Source organism: Symphalangus syndactylus, chromosome 2, assembly GCF_028878055.3.
Source record: "Symphalangus syndactylus isolate Jambi chromosome 2, NHGRI_mSymSyn1-v2.1_pri, whole genome shotgun sequence".
Classification (NCBI taxonomy): domain Eukaryota; kingdom Metazoa; phylum Chordata; class Mammalia; order Primates; family Hylobatidae; genus Symphalangus; species Symphalangus syndactylus.
This window is the reverse complement of record NC_072424.2, coordinates 86,288,586-86,314,392: the sequence shown is the minus strand read 5'-3', so window position 1 is coordinate 86,314,392 and position 25,807 is coordinate 86,288,586. Positions and strand designations below refer to the sequence as shown.

The following is a 25,807-nucleotide window of genomic DNA, read 5'->3' as shown; positions in this document are numbered from 1 at the left end:
AATGGTTGGAGTGAAAGACTTAGAGTTATGTTTAATAATCTTCATTTTTTTAGATTTGTCAGTATTTTCCAAAGAAGAAAGAAGCAAAATAATGACAAAAAAGAGTAAAACCAAAATAATGATGTAGAAAAACAACACTAAAGGTCTTTATTAATTCCAAAGTGTATTCACTGTGTGTTTTTATTTTTCAGCTATTTAGTCCCCTGCATCTTCCCTAATATTATAATACATCATGAATATGTAAAATATTCAACACAAAGCATATATTAAAGACCTTGAGGAGCTACAACGCCATTTACATTTGCTATTGCCACACTCATTTACGTCATTGTACAAGACAGGGAGTTCTATTCATCTTAGTGTCCCCAGCACCTAGCACAGACTAGGGAACAGAGTTTTGCATAATACATAATTAATGAATAAATAAAGACACTATCACCAAGTCTTCAAAATCAATTATAACTACTGAATGCTTAATAAATATGAGGCATTGTATTAAATCCTACAAGAACTTGGCAAAACACAGGGAAAAGACATTTCTCTACTCCTTTGACCACACTAACATGTAACTAAATTACAGGCACAGTATATCTACGGCAGTTGCAAATATTTATACTTTTGTTTTGCATTAGTTGATCCTCCTATGTAACTAAACCATAGCATAATACACTTTTTGAAGCCATAATTAGTATTGTGAATTCATGCATTGTGCCCTATGAATAATTAAAGCGTATGATTACTTTTGAGTACTAAATGGCACTTCAGTTAGTAGCATCCTTGAGTATGTTATTCTAACTCGAAATTCAAGTAGGATTATCTAAGGCTGATTCTTCTTATGATAGATAATGATGACATGCTCCATCTTTCCACCTGAGCAATTAAAAAGTTTAATAGCCTTTGATGTGGCTAGTTATCTGAATAATTTTCTTAACAGGAACAATTAAAATCCACTTACTCGACGGTTTGTGCATTCTCCACTATTGTTTCAAACTCTTTGTTTCTGTGGAAACCTGATGAAAACCTAAAGAACTTTAAATCTACAATGACTTTGCAAAGAGTATTTGTTTTCCTTAATTACCAAGAGTATACAGCTGGATCATATGTAGCCCAGTTTCTCTAACAAACTTAAAAATAAAGAGCTTGCTTGCTGTCTTTTTTCTCCCATATGTGAAATGGCCCAGTTGTCTGCTTTGGTATTGACCCTGGTGCCAGAAGTGGGAATTTTCTCAATGCCACACCAATGTGAAATGTACAAGCATTACCATCAGACCACCTTCTGCTTTACAGTGATCCACTTCAGTATACCCAAATGAGGTGTCAGCTGGAGTTTCTTTTTTCTCTGCCTCACTAATACTTGCTCTGCTACCATTATTTCAGCTGAAGTAGGACGATTATGATTTCAAGCTCTATCTAGATTATACGGTCCTAAGGGTTACTCTTGATCTGTATAGACTCCTCCTTATAAACCCTTTGTAGGAATACACTGATAGCTCTTCATTAAACAAACATGCGTGGCATCTTACTTTATTTACATGGCAATGACAATACTTCATATCTTAAAGAGAAGTACCTTTTAATTGAAAAATGCTTGAATGGTATTAGGATGAATGTATCCTTTTCAAAACAAACTGAAAATACCATATGAATTGATGTTAAGACTATTTTTATGTGCCAGATTCCAAAATAATAAATATAATAATTAGAAAAACAAGGCTGGGCGTGGTGGCTCACGCTTGTAATCCCAGCACTTTGGGAGGCTGAGGTGGGCGGATCACTTGAGGTCAGGAGTTGGAGACCAGCCTGGCCAACATGGTGAAACCCCGTCTCTACTAAAAATACAAAAAAATTTAGCTTGGCAGGGTGGTGCATGCCTGTAATCCTAGCTACTCAGGAGGCTGAGGCAGGAGAATCACTGGAACTTGGGAGGCGGAGGTTGCAGTGAGCTGAGATAGGACCACTGCACTCCAACCTACGCGACAGAGCAAGACTATGTCTGAAAAAAAAAAGAAAAAGAAAAAAGAAAAGAAAAAAATAAAGAAAAGCAGAGCACTGAAATTGTGTGTATTTGCATAGTACATAATTTCCCAAGATTCATATGGCACCTCAATATGAGAAATCTCAGGAATATGAAGTCCAAACACCCAGCTGGGAAATATCTCACCATTCTAGAAAATATCACCAATTCTTAACACATTCTACTTCTCAGGGTGTTCTTTGGAGTGCTGAGGGAAAGTTTTGCCGTTTGATTTATGCAGTCTCAATGGCAGGAGGCTGGTTCTACCTAAATCTGCCAGATTTTTGCTAAATTCTCTACCCCCTTTTAATGGTTAATACAGTATTTTTTTTGCAGGGGGGGCATATTTTGCTTGTAGAAACAATGACTTAACAAAAAAATCAATGTGACAAACTAGAGGAGGGTACACTCCTCTACTCTACTTGACCAGCTTTGTGTATGTAATAAAGAGATCTCCAAATTCTGAAGATGTCTAATTCTGGGGATCCTGGAACTGACAATTTTCTCAAGACACAAGCCACATCAAGTCAGGTCTATCAAATCAGATCTACCATGTGAAAAGCACCGTGCTGGACTCACTGGGGCAGGGGAGCAGGGGGAGTGGGGATCAAAACAATTGGCATAAAAACAGAAAACCAAAATGAAAATGTGAGGCCGGGTGTGGTGACTCACACCTGTAATCCCAGCAGTTTGGGTGGCTGAGGTGGGCGGATTGCTTGAGCTTGAGACTGGCCTGGCCAACATGACGAAACCCCATCTCTACTAAAATACAAAAATTAGCCAGTCATGGTGGCACAGGCCTGTAGCTACTCGGGAGGCCAACGCACAAGAATCGCTTGAACCTGAAGGGCGGAGGTTGCAGTGAGTGAGATCATGCCACTGCACTCCAGCCTGAGTGACAGTGAGACTCTGTCTCAAAAACAGAAGAAAAGAAAAAGAAAAAGAAGATGAAGAAGTAGGAAATTGTCCTAATTAGCATCATCATCATTAATGAGCATCACTAAATGTAAGCATCAATACAACTCCAAGACAATACATAACAACTTCAAAAGCATATCCACGACATGGTAAAAATTAGTGGAATGGGTTGTACTAACCACCTGGGATTGAATGAACCAGACTATACCTTGCTAATTACCTGGCATCTGTTGTTTGGTAGGCATCTAAAATCCAGGAGAAGTCAAGTTGCTCCTTTTGGAAACGGGATAAACTGGGTTCGACCATACAAGAGAATTAACAACAGCAAATGAGCTAGTGTAGCTCAGAGCCCCCAGTCAGAAAGACTCTCCATATTTCTAGAGTGAGAAAGTCTTGCCTAGCTACTTTATTCAGCTTAAGTTTTCAGCTTAACTGTAGTGTGAGGGGCACTCAGAAGGCAGAGGGAGGCTGTGAAGAACAAGGCCGCTGCTTTGGTTTGTGAGGCTGGAGGAAATGGGCCTTCACACACCTTGGCTCACCATGTTCTGGAAGCTATCTTCACCACCAGATGATTTAGCCTGGCTCGACTCTCCTCCTAGATCTCACAGTATCTAAGGTTTCTGAATTAAAGAAACCAGAGGTTTAAGCTTTGGAGTTTATCAGATGCTGTGGGAACACTTCAGATCACTAGGTTTTGATTCTCATGGCTCCCTTGCTAAAATTTGTTTAGCTTCAGGCCAATCCTAAGCAAACCCTGTTCTAGAAAAACAGGAACAGCACAAGTGAGCTGGATAGTATATTACAGTGAGCATTTAGCCTAATAAAAGAACCCATACTCTCCAGATCCAGGAACATAAATATAACATTTTTTAAAAACATGCCATTACAAATGTATCTCTCTCTCTCTCTCTCTCTGTGTATAATTATTTGGTTAGTTTAATATTTTTAAGAAGCTTTTTGTTAAAAGGCATTTACTTTAACATGATCCTCTACTGTTAAACATGTACAATTCACCCTTTAAAGTCATAAAGAACAAAGAAAAAATTTATTGTAACTTCACTAACAGCTAGTCCTGTGAAATTACTCTGAATATTAGCAATCCAGTAGACAGGCAAGGGGAAGAAAAATAGCCCAACTGTTGCTAGAATTATTTCACAAGCTCCTTTATTAAAATAATGCTGTAACAACTCCTTCTAATTTCCCACTAGAAAAGGTATTTTCTTAGCTAGTTCAAAACAAAAGGAAGTTTAAACATTATCATGAATGCCTCAGACACAGTGCTGTGATATCTGATTGTCCAGACTACAGAACATAGTAAGTGAATGTGGCCAAGGCTAAAATATGTTTCCACCGCTTTTGTATTCTCTTTCTGAATATAATGATTTTAATAAGAAAGTATATAATAATGATGAAGTAATTAGTGCCAGCATTAGTTTACCATAATCATTGAAATCAGTACTTAATCATTAACATAATCAAGCCATCCTGATTGTACCCTCGGTAGAGGGCAGTATTTGCTACATCTCCGTGGGAGGAAAGACTTGTACATTTGTCTGGCTTTGAGATCTACCCAGAAGAAATGGGAAAGATGAGCTGCATAGTGCAAGGTCAGGTTCTAGACTCTCTGACACCAGTCTTGCATGTGCATGTGACATGAAAGGTGAACCAATGTTAACTTTTTCCTTTGGAAATCAGAGCTAAGTGGCACGAAAAGAGATATTTAGAATCCTCAAATGAAAAAGGAGAAAAGGCTTTAGAATAGCTAAGAAGTTATTTTAAATTTGAGAACTGTAACTTCTGAACACGTTAAAGTCTTATAAATGCAGAGGTTTTGTTACTTTTGTTTTGCTTTTTGCTGTTGTTTTTGTTTGTTTTGCTTTCTTTGTGAGAGTCCATTGGAAAGAAATGGAACTCTCTCAGGCTTGGATATTTGAAAAGCCTAATCAGAGATGGAAAAGAAATGGATATTGAAGAGTTGCTTTCTTCCTCCCACTCTTCTGCTTTCCAAATCATGGAAATACTCAGTTAAAAATTCTAATTCATATTCAAAAGATATTAAAAAGTGAATCAGGGCAAGACTGAATACCTCCCTGTGCTGCTGGAATAAAGGGCCAAGCCCTTCAAACTGTGAGTAAGACCAACAGAATTATTCACTTCATCTTCTTGCCAAAAGACAACCTTGAATTATCTGCTGCCCAAATTTTATTAAAAGATAAAAACATCCATGAAAGGCCGGAACAACATGCATCTATTCAGTCTCTAAACATTTGGAACTATTTTTCTGGATCAAGCCAGATAAATAAAGAGAAAAGCTCAGCTGTAAAGCACTATTTTTGCCCTTATAGCACAGTTTCATTAAACTTTACTTTGTCATTATGTTCCCAGCTTGGATATAAGAATCTGTCAGATACAAGCATATGTCGGCGGCAGGAATGGTGCTGAAGAAATGTCTCCTGCCATCTTTCAGAAGTCCATTTACGAAAGGTCCAAGTGCCAGCAAAAATCATCACTTCTTCTGAGTAACTGGTTTGTTCATATCTTCTAACTTACTGAATATCTTTTCCCCTCTTTGGCTGATAGAAGGCTGAGTTTTGACCTAATTGTTTGATTTTAAGAACTATGTAGAAGTTTATGACATGGATTTATGTATATTAACTTTTCTGTCTTTCAGCTTAAGTATTCATTATTTTCCCTTTGTCCTGATTTTTAAAACATTTAGTTCTGTGTGTATATGGTTGTGTGTGTGTATCTGTACACACATATAAAATACTTTTTGGAATCAGATAAGACATACATGAATCCATGCTAAAATTATTCTATTTCTGTTTAAAGCTTATTTCGTCTGCTTTCAGTTAAACAGGAGGCAAAAGAGAATTAGGGAAATAAAACGTCAGTAAGAACTTCAGATAATAAATAGCAGTGCCTCTTTTGATTTTGTTAGTTACCAAGTATGTACTGAGCATCCGTCAGTAGAGAGAGATATTCTTAGAGAAGGTGGGTTTTCAACAGAGGGAAATAGCCCAGTGTAGAGAAGTAGAAATCTATTTCATGAACACGAAATCGAATGGAATTTGGCATAAAGAAGTAGCCTGAGAAAGACAAAGCATCCTTGGCTTTAGTAAAGCAGTGAAGGGGGAGATTAAGAAGTGCATTGCAAAGGCTGCAGTTCGGATGATGTGACTATGTAACTATTTGGATTTATATAGGACATGATAGAGAGACAATGCAGAAAGTTCAGGAAAAAAATTGACAATACAAACATGTATGCAAGATGATTTTTATATTCCCATGTAAATGTGTATAATGATTTACAACTTACAGTTTTTCACATATGCGAAGGCTGAAAAGCAGTAAGATTAGGTTATTAATAAACTTATGACAGTGGCTTATTATATTAAGATTTTCTACAAAGTAACATCCAAACCCTAAGATATTACTGATCTAGTAAATTACTCCTGTTTGTTTGTTTGTTTGTTTGTTTGCTTTTGAGATGAAGTCTCACTCTGTCGCCAGGCTGGAGTGTAGTGGCGTGATTTCGGCTCACTGCAACCTCTGCCTCCTGGGTTCAAGTGATTCTCCTGCTTCAGCCTCCAGAGTAGCTGGGACTACAGGCATGCGCCACCACGCCCAGCTAATTTTTGTATTTTTAGTAGAGATGGGGTTTCACCATGTTGACTAGGATGGTCTCCATTTCTTGACCTTGTGATCCGCCCACCTCGGCCTCCCAAAGTGCTGGGATTACAGGCGTAAGCCACCGCGCCTAGCCTAGTAAATTACTTCTATGTTTTAAGAGTCTTCAGTAAAATGGTGAGGAATGTGTAGAGTTTCTCCTGTGCCTTTGATTAAACTATACTAGTCCTCTGGCTCTGTTTCCTTCCATTGACTCTAGTGAAAACATACTTTTCAACCCCACCCACCCCCTCATCTCTTCCTTTCTCTATGTCAGTTCAGATGATGTCATTGACTCCTTTAGGCTCCAAACTAACACACCTTTATAAATGACTTCTAGATCTTTATCTTCAGTCCTAAATTTCCAACTATTTGTAAGCCCTGTTCTCCTACCCCTAGCATTTTGGTTTGTCTGTTAAGGGTCCTGCCATTTCTCTGGTTATTCACACTGAAACCGTTGGAGCCCTAGGTGGCTTGTCCTCATCCCTGACCTCCTCCATGCCCAATCCTCTGATTTCTCTTCTATTTATCTTGTTTTGTGCAATCTCTCAAGTATACCTGGTTTGTGCCCCTCCTTGAGGGGGGCAATTAGGAGCTGAAATCCAGTCCACACTCTGTCCAGCCATGTACCCTGATGAGGGGCATGGTAATTTGGGACTGTATTCTAGACATTGTATATGGTATGTCGTGGAGACTTGGGATTCTTAAGTATATTGATTTTTTGTTGTTGCTATGTTAGCAGGTTATTAACTTGGTTAGCCTCAAGTTCCAAACTCTGTCTCCTCTGTGATGCATAGCAGCGAAAATCTCCATTCAGCTTTTTTTAGCATTTGCTGTGTATGTGTATTTCATAGGTCAGCCCAAGATTTGGGCAGAGTTTATAGGAAAAATTTCAGGCTATTCCTCTGTGGTTCTCTCCTTTCCCAGATTTCTCCTTACACTTTCCAGCTGTTATGGTCACTGATTTGCTCTTCTCTGGTTCTTCGAGCTAAAAACAGTAGGTTTCTACTGAGTTTTAGACATCCGTGTAAGACCAACTGTGATCTGCCCTCACGAGAAAAACTATAAAAATGAGAAACTCACCGGTATCAATCCTTTCTTCCAAGTGTTGACTGTGCTCTATTTTCTCCCTGCTTTTGATAAGCAGTGCCTTCTGGATAGTTATTTTTCAGATTTTGTCCAGAGTTTTCAGAGGTGATCAACAGGTAATTTGATCAAATAGGAGCTACTCTGCCACAAATGGAAGTAGAACCTTCCTGAGTCTGTAGTTCTCTGAATATACTCTGTAATCTCCAACTCTGGTTTTTTGTTTGCTTGTTTGTTTGTTTCTGGAGACAGTCTCGCTCTGTCACCCAGGCTGGAGTGCAATGGCGCAATCTTGGCTTCCTGGGTACAAGTGATTCTCATGCCTCAGCCTCCCAAATAGCTGAGATTATAGATGTGTGCCATCACACCCAGCTAATTTTTTTTTTTTTTTTGGTATTTCAGTAGAGATGGGGTTTCACCATGTTGGCCAGGCTGGTCTCGAACTCCTGAGCTCAGGCAATCTGCCCGCCTTGGCCTCCCAAAGTGCTAGGATTACAGGCGTGGGCCACTGCGCCCAGCCCCAACTCTTGTGTTTTTCCCAGAAACATAAAACTTCAGAGAAGGAAGAGATCATAAAGATGCCCCTCATGATCTCCTTTGCTTAGGAAAAACCAAACAGCTACCACCTCATACTCCCCCCAGTCTTTGCACCAACAGAATCTCCAACCCTCCAGCCTTCAAGGCCCAGTTCCACTTCGATCATCCATAGCGTTCTGGTCATACTGATCCTGGAGTACTAATTATAATCTGCCTCACATTCTAGCGATCTACGTACTGATCTCATTTTCTCTTCTAAATTAAGACTCCATAAAAGTGGAGATTTTACTCACATCTTGGTACCCACTAAAGTTCCTAGAAATATGCCAGCCTTCTATTAAGTACTCTGTAAATATCTGGTGGATGATTAGGCAGAAGTGCGAGTAAAATATTAAAAGGGTAGGACTGTGTCTGTTACCCTGCATAAGCGAACAAACAAATATCTAGCATGTTAGTTTATTTAACCAAGTTTCCTACTGGAAAGAAGAATCTTCCCAAGAGGAGATACTATTTGCTGGTCCACTGGACATGTTGGTGAAAGTTACAACCTCTCCCAGAGTATATTGACCCATTAATCTTCCTAAAATATTATTCTAGGTACCACATTCCTGCTCAAAACCTAAAATGACTCCCTCTGGATTATGGTAAGAAGACTATTTATCTGCCTGATTTTGATGGTAGAATCTGTCTGAGATCTGTTTCATCTTTATTTCCTTTTCCTCCCCAATATGCACTCTGCTGTCATTAGGCATCAGTCTGTCCTCCTGAAACATGGGATGCTTGGTTTCTGATTATGGTTGAAATACTTTTACTCCACTCATCTACATTCTGCTTGCCTTTCCAGGTCAAGGTCAATTTCCTCTTTAAATCTCGTATCTTGTTGGAGCCTTTCCAACCCTTAGCATCCTTACTTTGAACTCCTGATACATTCATATTATGTAGTTAACTAGTGAGCACTGCTATTTAAAGGAGACTGTTACAGCTAAAAGGAATGACAGATCAGTATTCATCAAAACTGATGGTATAAAAATAAAATGAAATAAAATAAAAGGAATGACAGAAATGTGCTGATCACATCATGCATTTCACAAGTGAGGAACTTAGACCCAGAATGGTGAAGTGGTTAAGTGATCTGCCTAAGGCAACTCAGCTAAATAGTATCTTTTTCTGGTAGGAGTAGTCAGAGTCTGGCTACGTTGCCCAGGCTGGAGTGCCTTGACTATCCTCAGACATGATCATAGCACAGGACAGCCAAGAACTCCTGTACTCAAGTGATCCTCCTGCCCCAGCCTCCCAAGTAGCTGAGACTACAAGTGTGTGCCACAGTGCCCAGTGTCAGCTAAACAGTATTGGAGTTAATGAATGGAATTGATATCTCCTGACTCAGTTGGGCCTCTTTCTACTCTGCTTCGCTGTATAATATTTGGTTTATGTTATTTCCTTTACTAAACTGTAAACTCTTTGAAAGAAACTTCTTACACACTTCTTTTATATTCCTCATAACATAGGCATACAGATATAGAAGTACTTAAGAAATAGTTGCTGACTGGCTGGGCATGGTGGCTTATGCCCATAATCCCAACATTTTGGGAGGCTGAGGCAGGTGGGTCACCTGGGGTCAGGAGTTTGAGACCAGCCTGACCAACACGGTGAAACCCCATCTCTACTAAAAATACTAAAATTAGCTGGGCATGGTGAGGTTTGCCTGTAATCCCTGCTATTTGGAAGGCTGAGGCACAGGAATTGCTTGAATCCAGGAGGCGGAGGTTGCAGTGAGCCAAGATCAAGTCTGGGTGACAGAGCAAGACTCTGTCTCAAAAAAAAAAAAAAAAAAAAAAAAAAAAAGAAAGAAAGAAAAGAAAAAGAAAAAGAAATAGTTGCTGACCACTAAGTCAATGTAGTAATCTTGGAGGGTTGGATCTTACATAGCATATATTTCTTGATTAACAATAAAAGAGAAAAGAATGAGTAATATTTAACCCTAAAATATGTGAAAATCTTATAATTCTTAAGATACTATGGCTTATTTGCTCTTTTCTAGTTTTTTCTCAAAATCTTTTGCCTGACTCAATAATATCTTCACCAAGCCATTTTAAAAAACAAAAATAGCATATTCTAACAATTTCTAAACTTTTTTCCATAAAATATATTTCAAAGTGATAAAATGGAATATATCTTATTAAATATTCTAATTGGCAATGTAATAAGTAATTACTAATTTTGGGTCAACTGATCTAATCTGGGGGAAGGTACTATGGAAAATAGCAAATCATACTCTATGATAGGAGACAAACACTTAAGGATTACTTGATTAAAAAAAATTTATGTTTAAGAAAAATCAGGCCAGTTGATAGGTAAGCAATAGGAAAACCATCAGTGTTAAAGCTTTTTAAAAAAATCAAACAAGTACTTTTAAAGTGTTTTATATTCATATTAATTGGTTGAATTAGACTTGTTTTCTCTCAGCACTTTACCAATCTCTTCATACAGGTCTTCTGTTTAGAGAGCTATTCTTAATTATTATTTAGAGCTCTGATATATTTATTATTAAAAGCCAAATGAGATAATTTATCTTTAAATTAAAAACAAATTCTATTTTTAAAAATTAATGACCATGGGCATGGTGGCTCATGCCTGTAATCCCAGTACTTTGGAAGGTTGAGGCAGGGTGGATTGCTTGAGCCCAGGAGTTCGAGACCAGCCTGGGCAACATGGCGAAACCCTGTCTCTACAAAAAATACTAAAATTATCTGGGCATGGTGGTGCACGCCTGTAGTCCCAGTTACTTGGGAGGCTGAGGTGGGAAGGATTGCTTGAGCCTGGGAGGCTGAGGATGCAGTGAGCAGTGATCACACCACTGAACTCCAGTCTGGGCGAAAGAACAAGACCCTGTCTCAAAAAATATATATATAAATATTTTTAAATTCATATTTCTTAATCTTTGTACTTCTTAATTATTGTCTCAGCAAATGAATGACATATTCCTCTCAAAGACTGAGGCAAATATTAAATATCAGTTTCTCATACTTTCCTAGAGTAGAAATGACCTTAAAACAAACATGAGGACTTGTGTCTACTACTAGATCCAATCCTCAAAATAATATTATGGAGAACATATTGAAAGTATACAGTTTTTGGCACACTTACTCTTCCATTGAGACCCTCTGGGAATCCTTGGGCATTTTCTCCCCATTACAGGAGAGACAATATTTTTGAACCATTTCAGCTAACAACATGACATAAATATATTCACAGAAAATGAAACCACGTTTTCTCCCGCAGAGGAGCTTCAGGCTGCTGAGTCTGAGAAGTCCATGGCTTGCAGAGCTTAAAATCTGAAGCCCTGAGCAGCATCATCTAAGAAGCTGCTCTTGCCTCGGTTTGGGAACAGAAGCTGGGCAGGATTGTCCAGCCTCACTATGTGTCCTATTACAGAAAATTTGCCAGTGAAAAAAGGAGGAACGTGTTCTCTTTATTCCTTTAATCCTTCTTTACTCCCTTTTCATCATGGAAACGTTCACAATTATTCTAAGAGGCTACAGTTTTCAAATTTCTAATCCAGACCCTATTTTTCAGACATTTCTTTTTTCCTTTAAAATAGTAAGATATTAAAAAAAATCAGTAACTTTTAACCTGATATATAGTGATTTCTTTGGAAGATATAATCAATCAACAATTAGTAAAAATGGATCCCTCAGTCCAATCTCCAGTCTTACAGAGAGTTCACTTTTTCTTTTATGTACAAAATATCAGAACAAAATAAATTCATATAAGAAGCTGTGTACATCTTACTTTTTAAAATCAAATTATAAGTCAATTATGGGATTTTATTCCAAAAACCTTCTTTATAATTCTGAGGACTCGTGAAATAGGCTAGGTCTAGGTGTGTATGGTAAAATTTTGCACCTATCTTAACATGTCCTATATTTCTTCTCATATGTTTAACTGCAATCCCCAATTTGGCACTGTAAGGCAAGTGGAGGCCTGGGGTCTTGTAGGATTCCGTGTTGGTTGAACGGTTAGATAAGGCGACCCTTGAGGTGCTTTGCAACACCAAGACTATGACTCTTTAGTTTAAGGACTGACTAGGAATGTGGATGGGGAAAGATGGACAAAATACTTACGGCTCATTTGTGACAATGGATTCATATTCCTCCCTACAAGAATCTGACCCATTCTCTATTAAGCTCTTTGCAATCTCACTTCTGTCCTCCCTGTCACTATGCTGTGGCCAGGCTGCCTTATTTGGACACGGCAAGGCCAGAAATCAGGAAATGTGGGAAATGAGCATACACAGATCAGCAATGCTATAAAAATGGTTTTGCTGCTGGGAAGGTAAAAGGCCAAGGAGATTCTTGGGCTGCCTCAGCTCTGGTGATTAATGCCCTTATTCCTTGATGCTAATTACCACTGTTGGCATCCCAACACCATCAGCCTTGACTCTTGGCCAAGTAGTAGAGATAAAAGCTATTCATCCTTTAGTATGATATTTACTGAGAGTGAACGAAGCACAGGACATAAACCAGAAGTAGCTCCCAATCAGTGGTTTCGCTTGGAATAAAGCTAAATGAAGCATAAAAAGAGCAAGAGAAGGAAAATGTCACTTAACAACTCCCTAAGGGATACTATGTGGTACACTTATAAGTCTAAGGATATATACACTAATATGATATAATCAAGATTAATAGAAAAATGGAGGCCAATACACTTATCTGATAGACTTTCATTTCTTGAGTACTAAAAACCAAAGAAGAAAGGTAATAAACAAGAAGTTGATAGTGAGCAATGCGTACAGCCATGCATATGCATCAACTGGTACATTTTTCTGCCTAGACTTTTTGCAAACACACCTGGCCACCTGTCATTATTTTTAAGACACAAATAACAAACTGCTCTTGCAAACAGTTACTTGTGAGCACAGTTATCGGTTAAGGAAACAATTTTCTGCAGGTGTAAAAATTATATTTCTCAATAAGGAAAATTCGGGTCTAGTCAGTTTACTCATTAAGCCTTTAGAATTCAGCTTTGGCTTATTTTCTTTCGGTAGGATTCTTTCATTTTTGGTCCATGAAAGTTTAACCCTAAAGCAAGGAGTTCTCAAACTTTTTGGCTCCAGGACTCCATTATACTTTTAAAAATTATTGAGGAACCCAAGGAATGTTTGCTTATATGGGTTATTTCTCCCAGTGTTTACTGCAATAGAAATTAAAACTGAGAAAAATTAAAATATGTATTAATTCACTTAAAGTAACAATTATAAAGCCATTACATTAAGCCCATCAAATTAACACAAATCACATTTTTATGAAAAATACTTCTGTTTTTTGAAATGAAAATAAGAAGAATGGCATTGTCTTACATTTTTGTAAATCTCTTTAATATCTGGATTAACAGAAAATAGCTGGATTCTCATATCCACTTTTACATCCAATCTATTGCAACTCAGTTATTTGGGTTGAAGTATATAAGAAAATCTAGCCTTACATGGATATGTAGTTTAAAGAGGGAAATGTATTTTAATAGCCTTATCAGATAATTGTGGATATTCTTTGATGCTACATGAAAACTCAACAAGAAGCTACTGCCAAGTACACTGTGGAAAGGGGGAGAAAGAATAACTTTAGGGCAAAAAAAAAACCTGACAAACATTATCTCAAACAAGTATGATGAATGTTAGCATCAACAGTTATAAGCCATGTTGACAGTATGAATCCTTGACATGATGTGATGAAAGTAGTACTTGATCTCTGTGGTCTATTCCCCAAAGACCATCATTCCAGTCTAATCATAAGGAAAACATCAGACAAATCCCAGTTGGGAGACATTTTACAAATACCTAACTAGTACTCCTCAAAACTGTCAAGATCATCAAAAACGAAAAGTCTGTGAGAAACTGCCATAGCCAAGAGAAGCCTAAGGAGACATAGCTAAAGGTAATGCGGTATTGTGGAACAGAAAAAGGACATTAGGTAAAAACTAGGGAAATCCGAATAAAATATGGACTTTAGTTAATAATAATGTATTAATATTGGTTCATTAATTGTAACAGATATACCACATGAATGTAAGATGTTAATAGGGGAAACTAGATTAGGAGGTATATGGAAACTCTCTGTACTAGAGTCTTGATTTTCTATAAGCCCAAAACTGTTCTAAAAAATAGAATCTATCAAAAAATTTTAACTTGAAAGGAGGTAATTTTTAAACTGTTAGTTGCAATGTAGAAACTGAAATAGTATCAGTATACTTTTTGAATTCTGTTATATTAAAATCCATTAGTCTTTCCTGCACTTTAAGCGGATCTTTTGTCATGTATGATTTTGTAAGAGCACACATTGGTTATTGGAAAGTGTTGGTTCATTGAGTTATGTAGATCTTCCAAATGTTGACACATTTAATTAAACAATTATCAAAACATTGCATGTGTTAATATCACCATCAATCTCATCTGAAAGATGTTTAAGAATTGGGAAGCTGTCAAGCTCATGATGGCAGAAACAAGTTTTCCAAAATTCTAATTTTCACTTGTTTGCTCAAATTTTATCACTGGCAACAAATATTGTCAGTTGTTTTCCTTGAAATGACAGTCTTATTTCATTCATTTTCAAGAAAATGTCTGTCAAACATTGTGAGAAAATGTCTGCCAAATCTGAATAACCATAGTTTGTCTGTCACTCAGTCTTCCAAGTAAAAATGGTATTCTCTGAAAATAGTGGCTAGTTCAGCTTGCAACTCAAACAATCGTACAAGTGCTTTTCCCCAGGACAGGCTTCATATTTGATATACAGCAGAAGTGTTTTATTACGTGTACCTTCACTTCATTACAAAGAATATTCAAAAGACATGTTCTCAAAGTTGAGATTTAACAAAATAATTGTTACTGCTTCTTTAAGGATATTCTTAAATGGAACTGGGTTGTTTATTTATTTATTTATTTTTACTGTGAGTATATGATCAGTGAAAAATATAGTATTTTTTGTGCTATTGCCTTGATTCCTGCTAAGGTGCCAGCAGTTTCACCTATCAGTGCTTCTGCATCATTACCGTAAATACTACCAGAGTGAAAAAGGCAAGAAGTGTTACAGAGAGTTTAGATTCCCAGGACCCCTGAAAGGGTCTCGGGGACCCCTAGAGGTCTATAAACCACAGTTTGAGAACCACTGCCTTCAATAACCATATTTCTGACTTCTCCACTACCCTTGGATTAAACCAAGTAGCTGTATCAAGGTAAGGAAAGGAAACTTGAAACCTCATGTCATGTCCACAGAGATGGATCTGCTTCATGTTCCTTGGCCACAGCTCTGATATGGAGGGAATGGCAGGGAACAAAGACCGCCCAAACATATTCTCCTCCACCCTCCCACACTTCTCTAAGGCAGCACTTCTCAACTTTTGTCATGGCAGGAAGAGAAAGTATTTTTATTAATAGCCAAAGGGATGAGGCTGCCTAAGGCTTGGGGCCCCTTGCCTGGAGCCACAAACCCTGGAGGTACAGCCTTCAGAAGAGCAGAGGGGCTCCTGGCTGGACTTCTCAGTGGGTATGCCAACACACATGAGTTCGGCAGGTCTGTACTAAGGTTTTCAACACAGAGGGAAGCTCTCAGGACTGGAGGATGTCTGTTCCCCATTCAGCTTCATGCTCCATAAAATTCTTAAAGCTTAGCTCAGATGTGAGAATTCACGAATTATCTGATTACACTTTATTTTTGTTGTTGTTATTTATTTATTTATTTATTGAGACAGAGTCTCTGTCACCCAGGCTGGAATGCAGTGGCACGATCTTGGCTTACTGCAACCTCCACCTCCTGGGTTCAAACGATTCTCATGTCTCAGCCTCCTGAGTAGCTGGGATTACAGGTGCATGCCACCATGCCCAGCTAATTTCTTTATTTTTAGTAGAGACGGGGTTTTGCCATGTTGTCCAGACTGGTCTTGAACTCCTGACCTCATGTGATCCGTCTGCCTCGGCCTCCCAAATGATTACACTTTAAGATAGAGTCCAAAGTATATTAAAGATTGAGGAAGAACTTGTCCATAACATCTTCAGATACAATGTAGTGATTAAAAGCACAGAATCTGACTCCCAAACTACCAAGAAGTCCGAGCTCTGGCTACACCACTTATTAGCTGTGTGACCTTGGGAAGGTAACTTAACATCTTGGTGTCTCAAATTCTCTACCTATAAAATGGGGACAATATTAGTGCCTACCTATTATAAGTATCAAATGAGTTAATATATAAAAGCACTTAGAATGATACCTGATGTGTGGCTATATTCGTTATTATTATTATGTGTGTGTTGCAGGGTCTCCTAACTCAGACTGCTGAACATGACGTACTGAATTACAAATTTACAAAGAAAGAGAATCCAGGAGATACCAAGAGGCTAGATGTTAACCTGTAGGATTCCAAATCTGAGGAACTGTGCTTGGAACAGCGAGGGAAGAGGTGTGCAAACAGCAGAATGTGCCAGGCTTTTTCATTTTACTTATGGCATATGTCAAGGGCTTCCAATCTAAATCTTCTTTTACCTTACCAAGACACAGGTAAGTTTCTGTATTATTTTTTTCCTTGGAAGGGGCCATGGCTCAAAAATAATCATTATGGACTGTTAACCAATCTACTCCTTGCCAAAGACTTTTTCATGATGGTATCAGGTGATTGGGCAGGTCTTGGGCTTCAAGAGCCTTCTAGAAAATTAGGATAGATGATCCAAAGCTGGGACTGTCCCAGACACACCAGATAGATGCCTGCTTCTTTACCTTAGGTTGTATGTGTTTTTATCTTTACTTAATGGTTTTTGGCAATTATTTAGCCTGGCTCATAAGATCATTATAACTCATTAAGAGTTTTAGGCTACTTCTGAAGTTGAGGGATTTCAATTGTCCTCTTCATGCAAGAAATCAATATCTGAATTGCAGTTACAAAGTTGCAAAGCAATGCAAAATCATCATAACAAGAAAATATCACAAACAAACTAGCTACTTAAAAACTTAGCCCTTCCTCAAACATCCCTCATAGCTTAACACTGGGACCTAACCCCACTTATCACGTCAATGCCTTTTGCAGGTCATTCAGTGCTTGTGTAATGTAGTAAACACCCCACAATTACAGTCTAGATAAAGGGCAAACCTGTCCATGCAAACTCACTGACAAATGAAGATCTGGCCAACTTGGAGAAGAAAAAAAATTAACAAATAATAATATCACAAAAACTTCGAAAGAAAATAATTGACAAGGCTGGTCATGGTAGCTCACATCTGTAATCCCAGCACTTTGGAAGGCTGAGGTGGGTGGATCTCTTGAGGCCAGGAATTTGAGAACAGCCTGGACAACATGGTAAGACCTCCATCTCTACAAAAACTTTTTTAAAAAACTAGCCAGGCATGGCGTGGTGTGCCTGCAGTCCCACCTACCGGGGAGGCTGAGGTTGGAGGATTGCCTGAGCCCAGGAGGTCGAGGCCGTAGTGAGCCATGATCATGCCACTGCACTTTCTCATTGTTTAATCTAAGAGTTTAGTTTGTAGTTGCTATTATAATCCACATTTTTGTCAAATAAGACAAAACAATTTATTTTTATAAGCATTATTTCATTTTTCAAGATAACGTCTCTATCAATCTTCCCCATCACGCCCAGATAGTAAATAAACTGAAGATTTTGGTTCCTGATAAGTGGCCTTTTCCTGTTACTAAGACTCCTAAAACAATGAGCATATTTTTAAAATGTAGATAAAACTCAGTGTCTGCTCCAAAAGAGACCATCTTTGCCTTCCTCCTCCAAGATTCAACAGGCCTGTCTTTTCCCGTTCCCCACTGGGTCCTCTTCTGCAGAAAGTGGAGGAGCTTCATCTTTTGGATATACAAGATTCTTCTCAAGTTTATTTTTCTTGCAAAATAAGTCAAACCTAAGTGGGATCCTTAATAGAATTTTGTCAGGAGATGTTAGGTTATCAGGACCTTAAAGACTGATCCAGGAGAGGTCTGAAAGGTCCATATCACCCAGAATGACTTTCACTAACAGAGATCAACATTACCACCCAGTTGGAGGATCCTCATTGATCCTAAACTTTACTGGTTCTGAAGTGCTAAATAATTGCTTTTTTGAGATGGAGTCTCGCACTGTCACCCAGACTGGAGTGCAGTGGCGCAATCTCGGCTCACTGCAAGCTCCGCCTCCCGGGTTCACACCATTCTCCTGCCTCAGCCTCCCCAGCAACTGGGACTACACGCGCCCGCCACCATGCCCGGCTAATTTTTTGTATTTTTAGTAGAGACGGGGTTTCACCATGTTAGCCAGGATGGTCTCAATCTCCTGACCTCATGATCCACCCGCCTCGACCTCCCAAAGTGCTGGGATTACAGGCGCGAGCCACCGCGCCCGGCCGTCACTAGCTTTTAAGAAAAGCACTCATAAAATGGCTGCAGGTATAAGTATTTTGTCTTTTCCCTTACTGAAAAGCAACTGTTCTTTAGTTACCTAAAAGTCAAGATAAATCAGAGACCAGCTAGAATGATAAATTAAGCATGTCAATCGAAAAATTATGCTTAAAATTATATCTAATTTGGATTTGCTTTCCTCAATATTTGCAATCAATAAATACATTGAATATCCACTGAGTACTGAGAATTCCAGATTTTTTTTAATTCCAGATTTTTTAAAAGACAATTCATATCTATAATGAATCTTCAGTCAAGATCTTTCTCAGTTATATGAATGTGTGCATATACAGCTAAACATTTTTTCTCTGTTTAACATATTATTTAATATATAATATAGATGTCACAGTTATAGAAATTCACCTTCTTTGACCCTGGCCCTAATAGGTCCGATGTTATGGCAATATCAAATGGGCAATGAGTACAGGAGTGGAAATTCTTTTATGTGATGCTTCCTTGGATCATGATAGCATTATTTCATCTTCCTTTTTCCTAACTCTCACCTCAAATATTTTTCCAAAATCTCTTATGTTTGACTTTTACAAAACAGCCCCAAAACTGATTTTATTTTTGCTTCTAGCAACAGTTGACAGTTCTCTCTGCATTTCTAATTTTGCATTAGAGCCCCTCTAAGTGCAAATTTTGTGCCAATATCTATAAAAAGCACATGGCAAATACAGATGAGTATTTCCCTTAATGAGACTTTTAAATCGGTTCCGACTCTGTGAATGGTATTTTAAAATCTGAAATGGGCAGAGAGGAAAACATGAAGTATTTTAACATGTGAAAAGGCCAGTGAGTCTGGACGTGCCTGGATACTTACTCTCTCACACAGCTCTTCAAATGTGCAGTCGGCAACGGTTCCACAGGCTTTATTCAGGCACAGCTCTCTGCCTTGCACTTTTAGAATCCTTGGTCTAGTTACTATGGGAACATGAACAAAGACTCAATCTTGTCTGGATAATTACTATAAAATTCATCTCTTACAGATAGGAAATGCATAGCTTGATGAATAATAGCACATGATTCAACACATAAATTAGACAAAATGCTGATACAATGACTGCCACTTGAGCGTGGCATCAACCCATATACAGCAATGGAACTTATTAATTGGTCAGTGGAGATTGGGCATTGTGTTCTAAATGTATTCTCTTTCAAGAGAAATTAACTTACGTACAATCATTTTGTTTCTGAGCCAGCTCATCAAACAACTTATCCATGACAGCCTCCACATCAGCTTCACTTGTGCTACAGTGAAAAGAATAATAGAATATGAAATTAATAACACTTGAAGCCAACATCAAACAGCTGCCTGAGCCTGCTTAGCTTTTTGCCCATAAAAAAAAGAACAGGATGTTATGCTCTAAATACAAACATTAGATTTAGAATACACTTAAAAGCAGAGAATATTAACTCTCAGGTAGACGATTCTGCCTTATTTGCATACAGTGAAAGACTTCTGTGCTTCTAGCTGTTTCCAGTAATGAGACGATACAGGCAGAGTAAATCCATTAATACCATGTGTACACAATGAGAAGAAAGCTTCTGGCTCTCTCTTGCATGCAAAACAAGAGCAAATAGACAAGGCAGTCAAGCATCCAGCAAAGTATCCTTTGAAATCTCTACTGAGAGGGTACATGTGAAATTCAATATTGAAGCTGCATTTAAAAAAAATCAAGTCAAACCACTGACTGAGAGGATCAAACCTCTAGAATTAAATTACTACCTTCGAAATACCAACTTGATCTGCACATCAATAACTTTGTCAGACTTCTAGTATAAGGACAATTATAGACCACACAGTTTCTCTCAAAAGTCTCCGTGTTGGAAATTGAAGAAAACTCTCTCCTTCTGTGATGCCCACTGTTACAGCTACTACGAAGTTAGTCTCATCACAGAATCTTTTGTATTCTAATTAGAAATCACCATATGGTTTAGGGAACTCATATATAAATGTGATAATGCTATGGCCTTTTTCCTCTCACCTTTTTTTTTTTTAAGAGGGGTGGTAAATTAACAGTCAATAAAATAACTGGCAGAAGAAATAAACTGTTAAAAAGAGCTTCAAGTAAAAATGTAAGTTTACTTCAACTCCACATACAAACTTTTACAGGATGACCTGCCAATACGCTTAATTTTGACACACAAAATCACTCTTACGTAGTAGTGGAAGCAATTAAACTAAATTCTGGACATCCATCTTACTAAAGTCTTATTGAAAATTAGTATGACAGGTTATATTTTATTTAGATTAAGCTTAAACTAAACAAATTCTCCCTTGAGATAATTATCAGGTGGTAGGCATTTAACACACAAGCACTCAATTCTTCAACTGTTCTAGAGCAAATGTCTTTAAAATGCAACAAAGCACATAGTTATTATGAAAAGTATGAAACTGTCACATTCCAAGTAATAACCACTACACCTCAAAGGATGTTAAAAACATCATTTGCGGCCGGGCGCGGTGGCTCACGCTTGTAATCCCAGCACTTTGGGAGGCCGAGGCGGGCGGATCACGAGGTCAGGAGATCGAGACCATGGTGAAACCCCGTCTCTACTAAAAATACAAAAAATTAGCCGGGCGTGGTGGCGGGCGCCTGTAGTCCCAGCTACTCGGAGAGGCTGAGGCAGAAGAATGGCGTGAACCTGGGAGGCGGAGCTTGCAGTGAGCCAAGATCGCGCCACCGCACTCCAGCCTGGGTGACAGAGCGAGACTCCGTCTCAAAAAAAAAAAAAAAAAAAAAAAACATCATTTGCAATAGCCAACTTTGCAAGAGAAATGCTATTTGACTTCCATGAGGTCTGGTATCATATTCAAATAGAGCGGTATTAAAATAATGAAATGACACTATAGAAAGTAATTTTAGAGACAGAAACAATCTTAAAGGTAAAAGAAATCACACAAACCAACGTAAATGTCAATGCTCATGCCAAGCACATGTCTGTTTAGACATTATTCTTTAGAATGCATTTGGAACCAACATCACCTTTGGTGTATACAAGCAAAAAAACAAACAAACAAAAAGCTTAAAAGTGAGCTACTTTTTGAGCCCATATGGCCAAGACAATCTTAAGCAAAAAGAACAAAGCTGGAGGCATCATGCTAGTGAACTTCAAACTATACCACAAGGCTACAGTAACCAAAACAGCATGGTACTGGTACCAATACAGACACATAGACCAATGGAACAGAATAGAGATCTCAGAAATAAGACCACTCATCTACAACCATCTGATCTTCAACAAACCTGACAAAAACAAGCAATGGGGAAAGGATTTCCTGTTTAATAAATGAATAAATAAATAAATGGGGAAAGGATTTCCTGCTGGGAAAACTGGCTAGCCATACGCAGAAAACCAAAACTGGACGCCTTCCTTACGCCTTATATAAAAATTAACTCAAGATGAATTAAAGGCTTAAATGTAAAACCCAAAACCATAAAAACCCTAGAAGAAAATCTAGGCAATATCATTCAGGACATAGGCATGGGCAAAGATTTTATGATGAAATCACCAAAAGCAATTGCAATGAAAGCAAAAATTGACAAATGGGATCTGACTAAACTAAAGAGCTTCTGCACAGCAAAAGAAACTATCATCAGAGTGAACAAACAACCTACAGAATGGGAGAAAATTTTGTAATCTACCCATCTGACAAAGGTTTAATATCCAGAATCTACAAGGAACTTAAACAAATTTACAAGAAAAAAGAAAACAAACAACCCCATCAAAAAGTGAGCAAAGGACATGAACAGACACTTCTCGAAAGAAGACATTCATGCGGCCAACAGACATATGAAAGAAAGCTCAACACCACTGGTCATTAGGGAAATGCAAATCAAAACCACAATGAGATAATGTCTCATGCCAGTTAGAATGGCGATTATTAAAAAGTCAAGAAACAACAGATGCTGGCGAGGCTGTGGAGAAATAAGAATGCTTTTACATTGTTGGTGGGAATGTAAATTAGCTCGACCATTGTGGAAGACAGTATGGTGATTCCTCAAGGATCTAGAACCAGAAATACCATTTGACCCAGCAATCCCATTACTGGATATATACCCAAAGGAATATAAATCATTCTATTATAAAGATAAAGGCACACATATATGTATTGCAGCACTATTCACAACAGCAAAGACAGGGAATCAACCCAAATGCCCATCAATGATGGACTGGATAAAGAAAATGTGGTACATATACACTATGGAATACTATGCAGCCATAAAAGGAATGAGATCACGTCCTTGGCGGGGACATGGATGGAGGATAATGCCGAAGCCATTATCCTCAGCAAACTAACACAGGAACAGAAAACCAAACACCACATGTTCTCGCTTCTAAGTGGAAGCTAAACAATGAGAACACATGGACACATGGAGGGGAACAACACACACCAGAGCGTGTCAGGAGCCAGGGGGAGGGGAGGAAGAGCATCAGGATAAATAGCTAATGCATGTGGGGCTTAATATCTAGGTGACGGGTTGATCGGTGCAGCAAACACCATGGCACACATTTACCTATGTAACAAATTTGCACATCCTACACATGTATCCCCGCACTTAAAATAAAATATATATTTTTAAAAAGTGAGCTGGCTGGGCGTGGTGGCTCACGCCTGTAATCTTGGCACTTTGGAAGGCTGAGTTGGGCGAATCATCTGAGGTCAGGAGTTCGAGACCAGCCTGGCTAACATGGTGAAACCCTGTCTCTACTAAAAATACAAAAAATTAGCTGGGCGTGGTGGCATGCGCCTGCAATCCCAGCTACTCGGAAGGCTGAGGCAGGAGAATCGCTTGAACCCGTGAGGCGGAAGTTGCAGTGAGCCAAGATTGCACCATTGCACTCCAGCTTGGGCAACAAGAGCAAAACTCTGTCTCAAAAAAAAAAAAAAAAAAAAAAAAAAGTGAGCTGCTTTTTAAGGAACATAGCGAAAAGAGAGCAACACCACCCACTCAGTATGGTCTGCTGTCATTTAGAAAGTTAATCTTTCCTTAGGACAGGCACATTACTCAACATAGGGGGAAAACTGAATTCTGAAAACAACCAAGAAAGAAGACAGGCCTCCAAAAGCATATTTGGTGAATAAATAATTCCTTACAATCTTCCTCAGTGGTGATTTCTTTATTACTCTATGGTCTCATACATACTATATTATCAAAATGTGACTCACTAAACTTCAATCAGGTCACCTCTCCTAAGTCACCTGTGAAATTACAATACTTGATTTTCTATATAGTGAAATTACACGTGAAATATCACAAAATTATTTTATTATAACAGTGTCTTATAAGAATTCTATTATAGTCACTCAGAAGTTACAAAATGCAAAATAAAAAATGTTATTGGTGTAATGCAGGCGTGGTGACACATGCCTATAATCCTGGCACTTTGGGAAGCCGAGGTGGTCAGATTGCTTGAGGCCAGGAGTTGGAGACCAGCCTGGCCAACATGACAAAACTTTATCTCTACAAAAAATACAAAAATTAGCCGGCATGGTGGTGCGTGCCTGTGATCCCAGCTACTCAGGAGGCTGAGGCACGAGAATCCTTGAACCTGGGAGGTGGAGGTTGCAGTGAGCTAAGATCATGCCACTGGACTCCAGCCTGGGCTACAGAGGGAGACCATGACTCAAAAAAAAAAAAAAAAAAAAAGAAGAAGAAAGAAGGGAGGGAGGGAGGGAGGAAAGGAGGAAGGGAGGAAGGGAGGAAGGGAGGGAGGGAGGGAGACTGTGCCACTGCCCTCCACCCTGGGCGACACAGCCAGATTCCGCCTCAAAAAAAAAAAAAAAAAGATAGCTCGGTGAACAAGAAGCATATGTAAAATCATTCTGTTTTTACTAGTAATAACAAATGCAAAGGAAAATAATAAGATGCTATTCTTCTATCCAAATTAGCAGAGAGAAGGAAAAAGATAAACTATCCTAAGCAAAGAAAATGGACATTCGTTTAAAAAGATATTTTAAACTTTTTTGTTGTATATATTAAGGTGTACTACATGATGTTTTGATATACATAGTGAAATTACCACTACAGCCAATCAAATTGATATATCTGTCATCTCACAGTTACCTTTTGTGTGTGACGAGTTGGGGGTGGTAAGAGCACCTAAAATCTATTCTTTTAGCAAATTTCCAGTATACAATACACTATTTTCAACTATAGTCCTCATGCTGTATATTTGATCTTTAGACTTAGTCATCCTTTGTAATTGCAACTTGCTACCTTTTGACCTACCTCTCCTCATCCCTTCCCCTTCTCCTCACTCAACCCCCCATCTCTGGTAACGACTACTCTATTCTATATTTGATTTCTCTGTTTCTAAGTATGTAACTTTTTTAGAAGATCCCATATACAAGTGAGATCTTATAGTATCTTTCTGTCTGTATCTAGCTTATTTTACTTAATATAATGTCCTCCAGTTTCATCCATGTTGTTGCAAATTGCAGGATCTCCTTTTTTAAGGTTGAATAATATTCCATTGTGTATACAGACCACAATTTATCCATTCATCCATCAATGGACACTGCGTTCCTTACAGACTTTTAAACATAATTCTTTCCCAGTATGCTTTGTTCCATATAATGACTCCAGAGGAACTTGGGAATACGAAAAGAGAAGAGTAAGCAAGTTTCGGAATGAAGCAAGAAGGCAAGAGGAAAACATGGTCCCATAATTATATTTCTTGTCGAAGTATCCTCTGGTGTAAATAGGAGGCAACATGTTTTCAAATTTTTAATAAGAACATGATGGATTTGGGAGGCCGAGGTGGGCAGATCACGAGGTCAGGAGTTCAAGACCAGCCTGGCCAACATAGTGAAACCCCATCTCTACTAAAAATACAAAAACTTAACCGGGCATGGTGTGGGCACCTGTAATCCCAGCTACTTGGAAGGCTGAGGCAGGAGAATCACTTGAACCCAGGAAGGGGAGGTTGTAGTGAGCCAAGATCGTGCCACTGCACTCCAGCCTGGGCGACAGTGTCAAAAAAAAAAAAAAAAGAAGAACATGATAGGACATCAATTTAAGTGAAACATTCTGAATTTCATTTCTATGGCCCAATACTATCTTAGGAGCGATGGGAGATCCAAGAGTATTGATAAAAACATATTTGCATCAGAGGTTTAGTCCAAGAAAAACGATC

General features: G+C 38.4%; 1 protein-coding gene across 6 annotated transcripts in view; it reads right to left on the bottom strand.

Annotated features, from left to right (window-relative positions):
* Nucleotides 1–25,807, bottom strand: part of AFG1L (AFG1 like ATPase) — a 237,418-nt gene that overhangs the window by 19,904 nt on the left and 191,707 nt on the right. For all 6 annotated transcript variants that reach the window (XM_055260677.2, XM_055260662.2, XM_055260685.2 and 3 more), the window contains 2 exons: nucleotides 19,842–19,912; nucleotides 19,485–19,585 (listed from right to left, as the gene is read on the bottom strand). In XM_055260677.2, coding sequence (XP_055116652.2) covers nucleotides 19,485–19,585; nucleotides 19,842–19,912 — 172 coding nt within the window. The remainder of the gene's footprint in view (nucleotides 1–19,484; nucleotides 19,586–19,841; nucleotides 19,913–25,807) is intronic.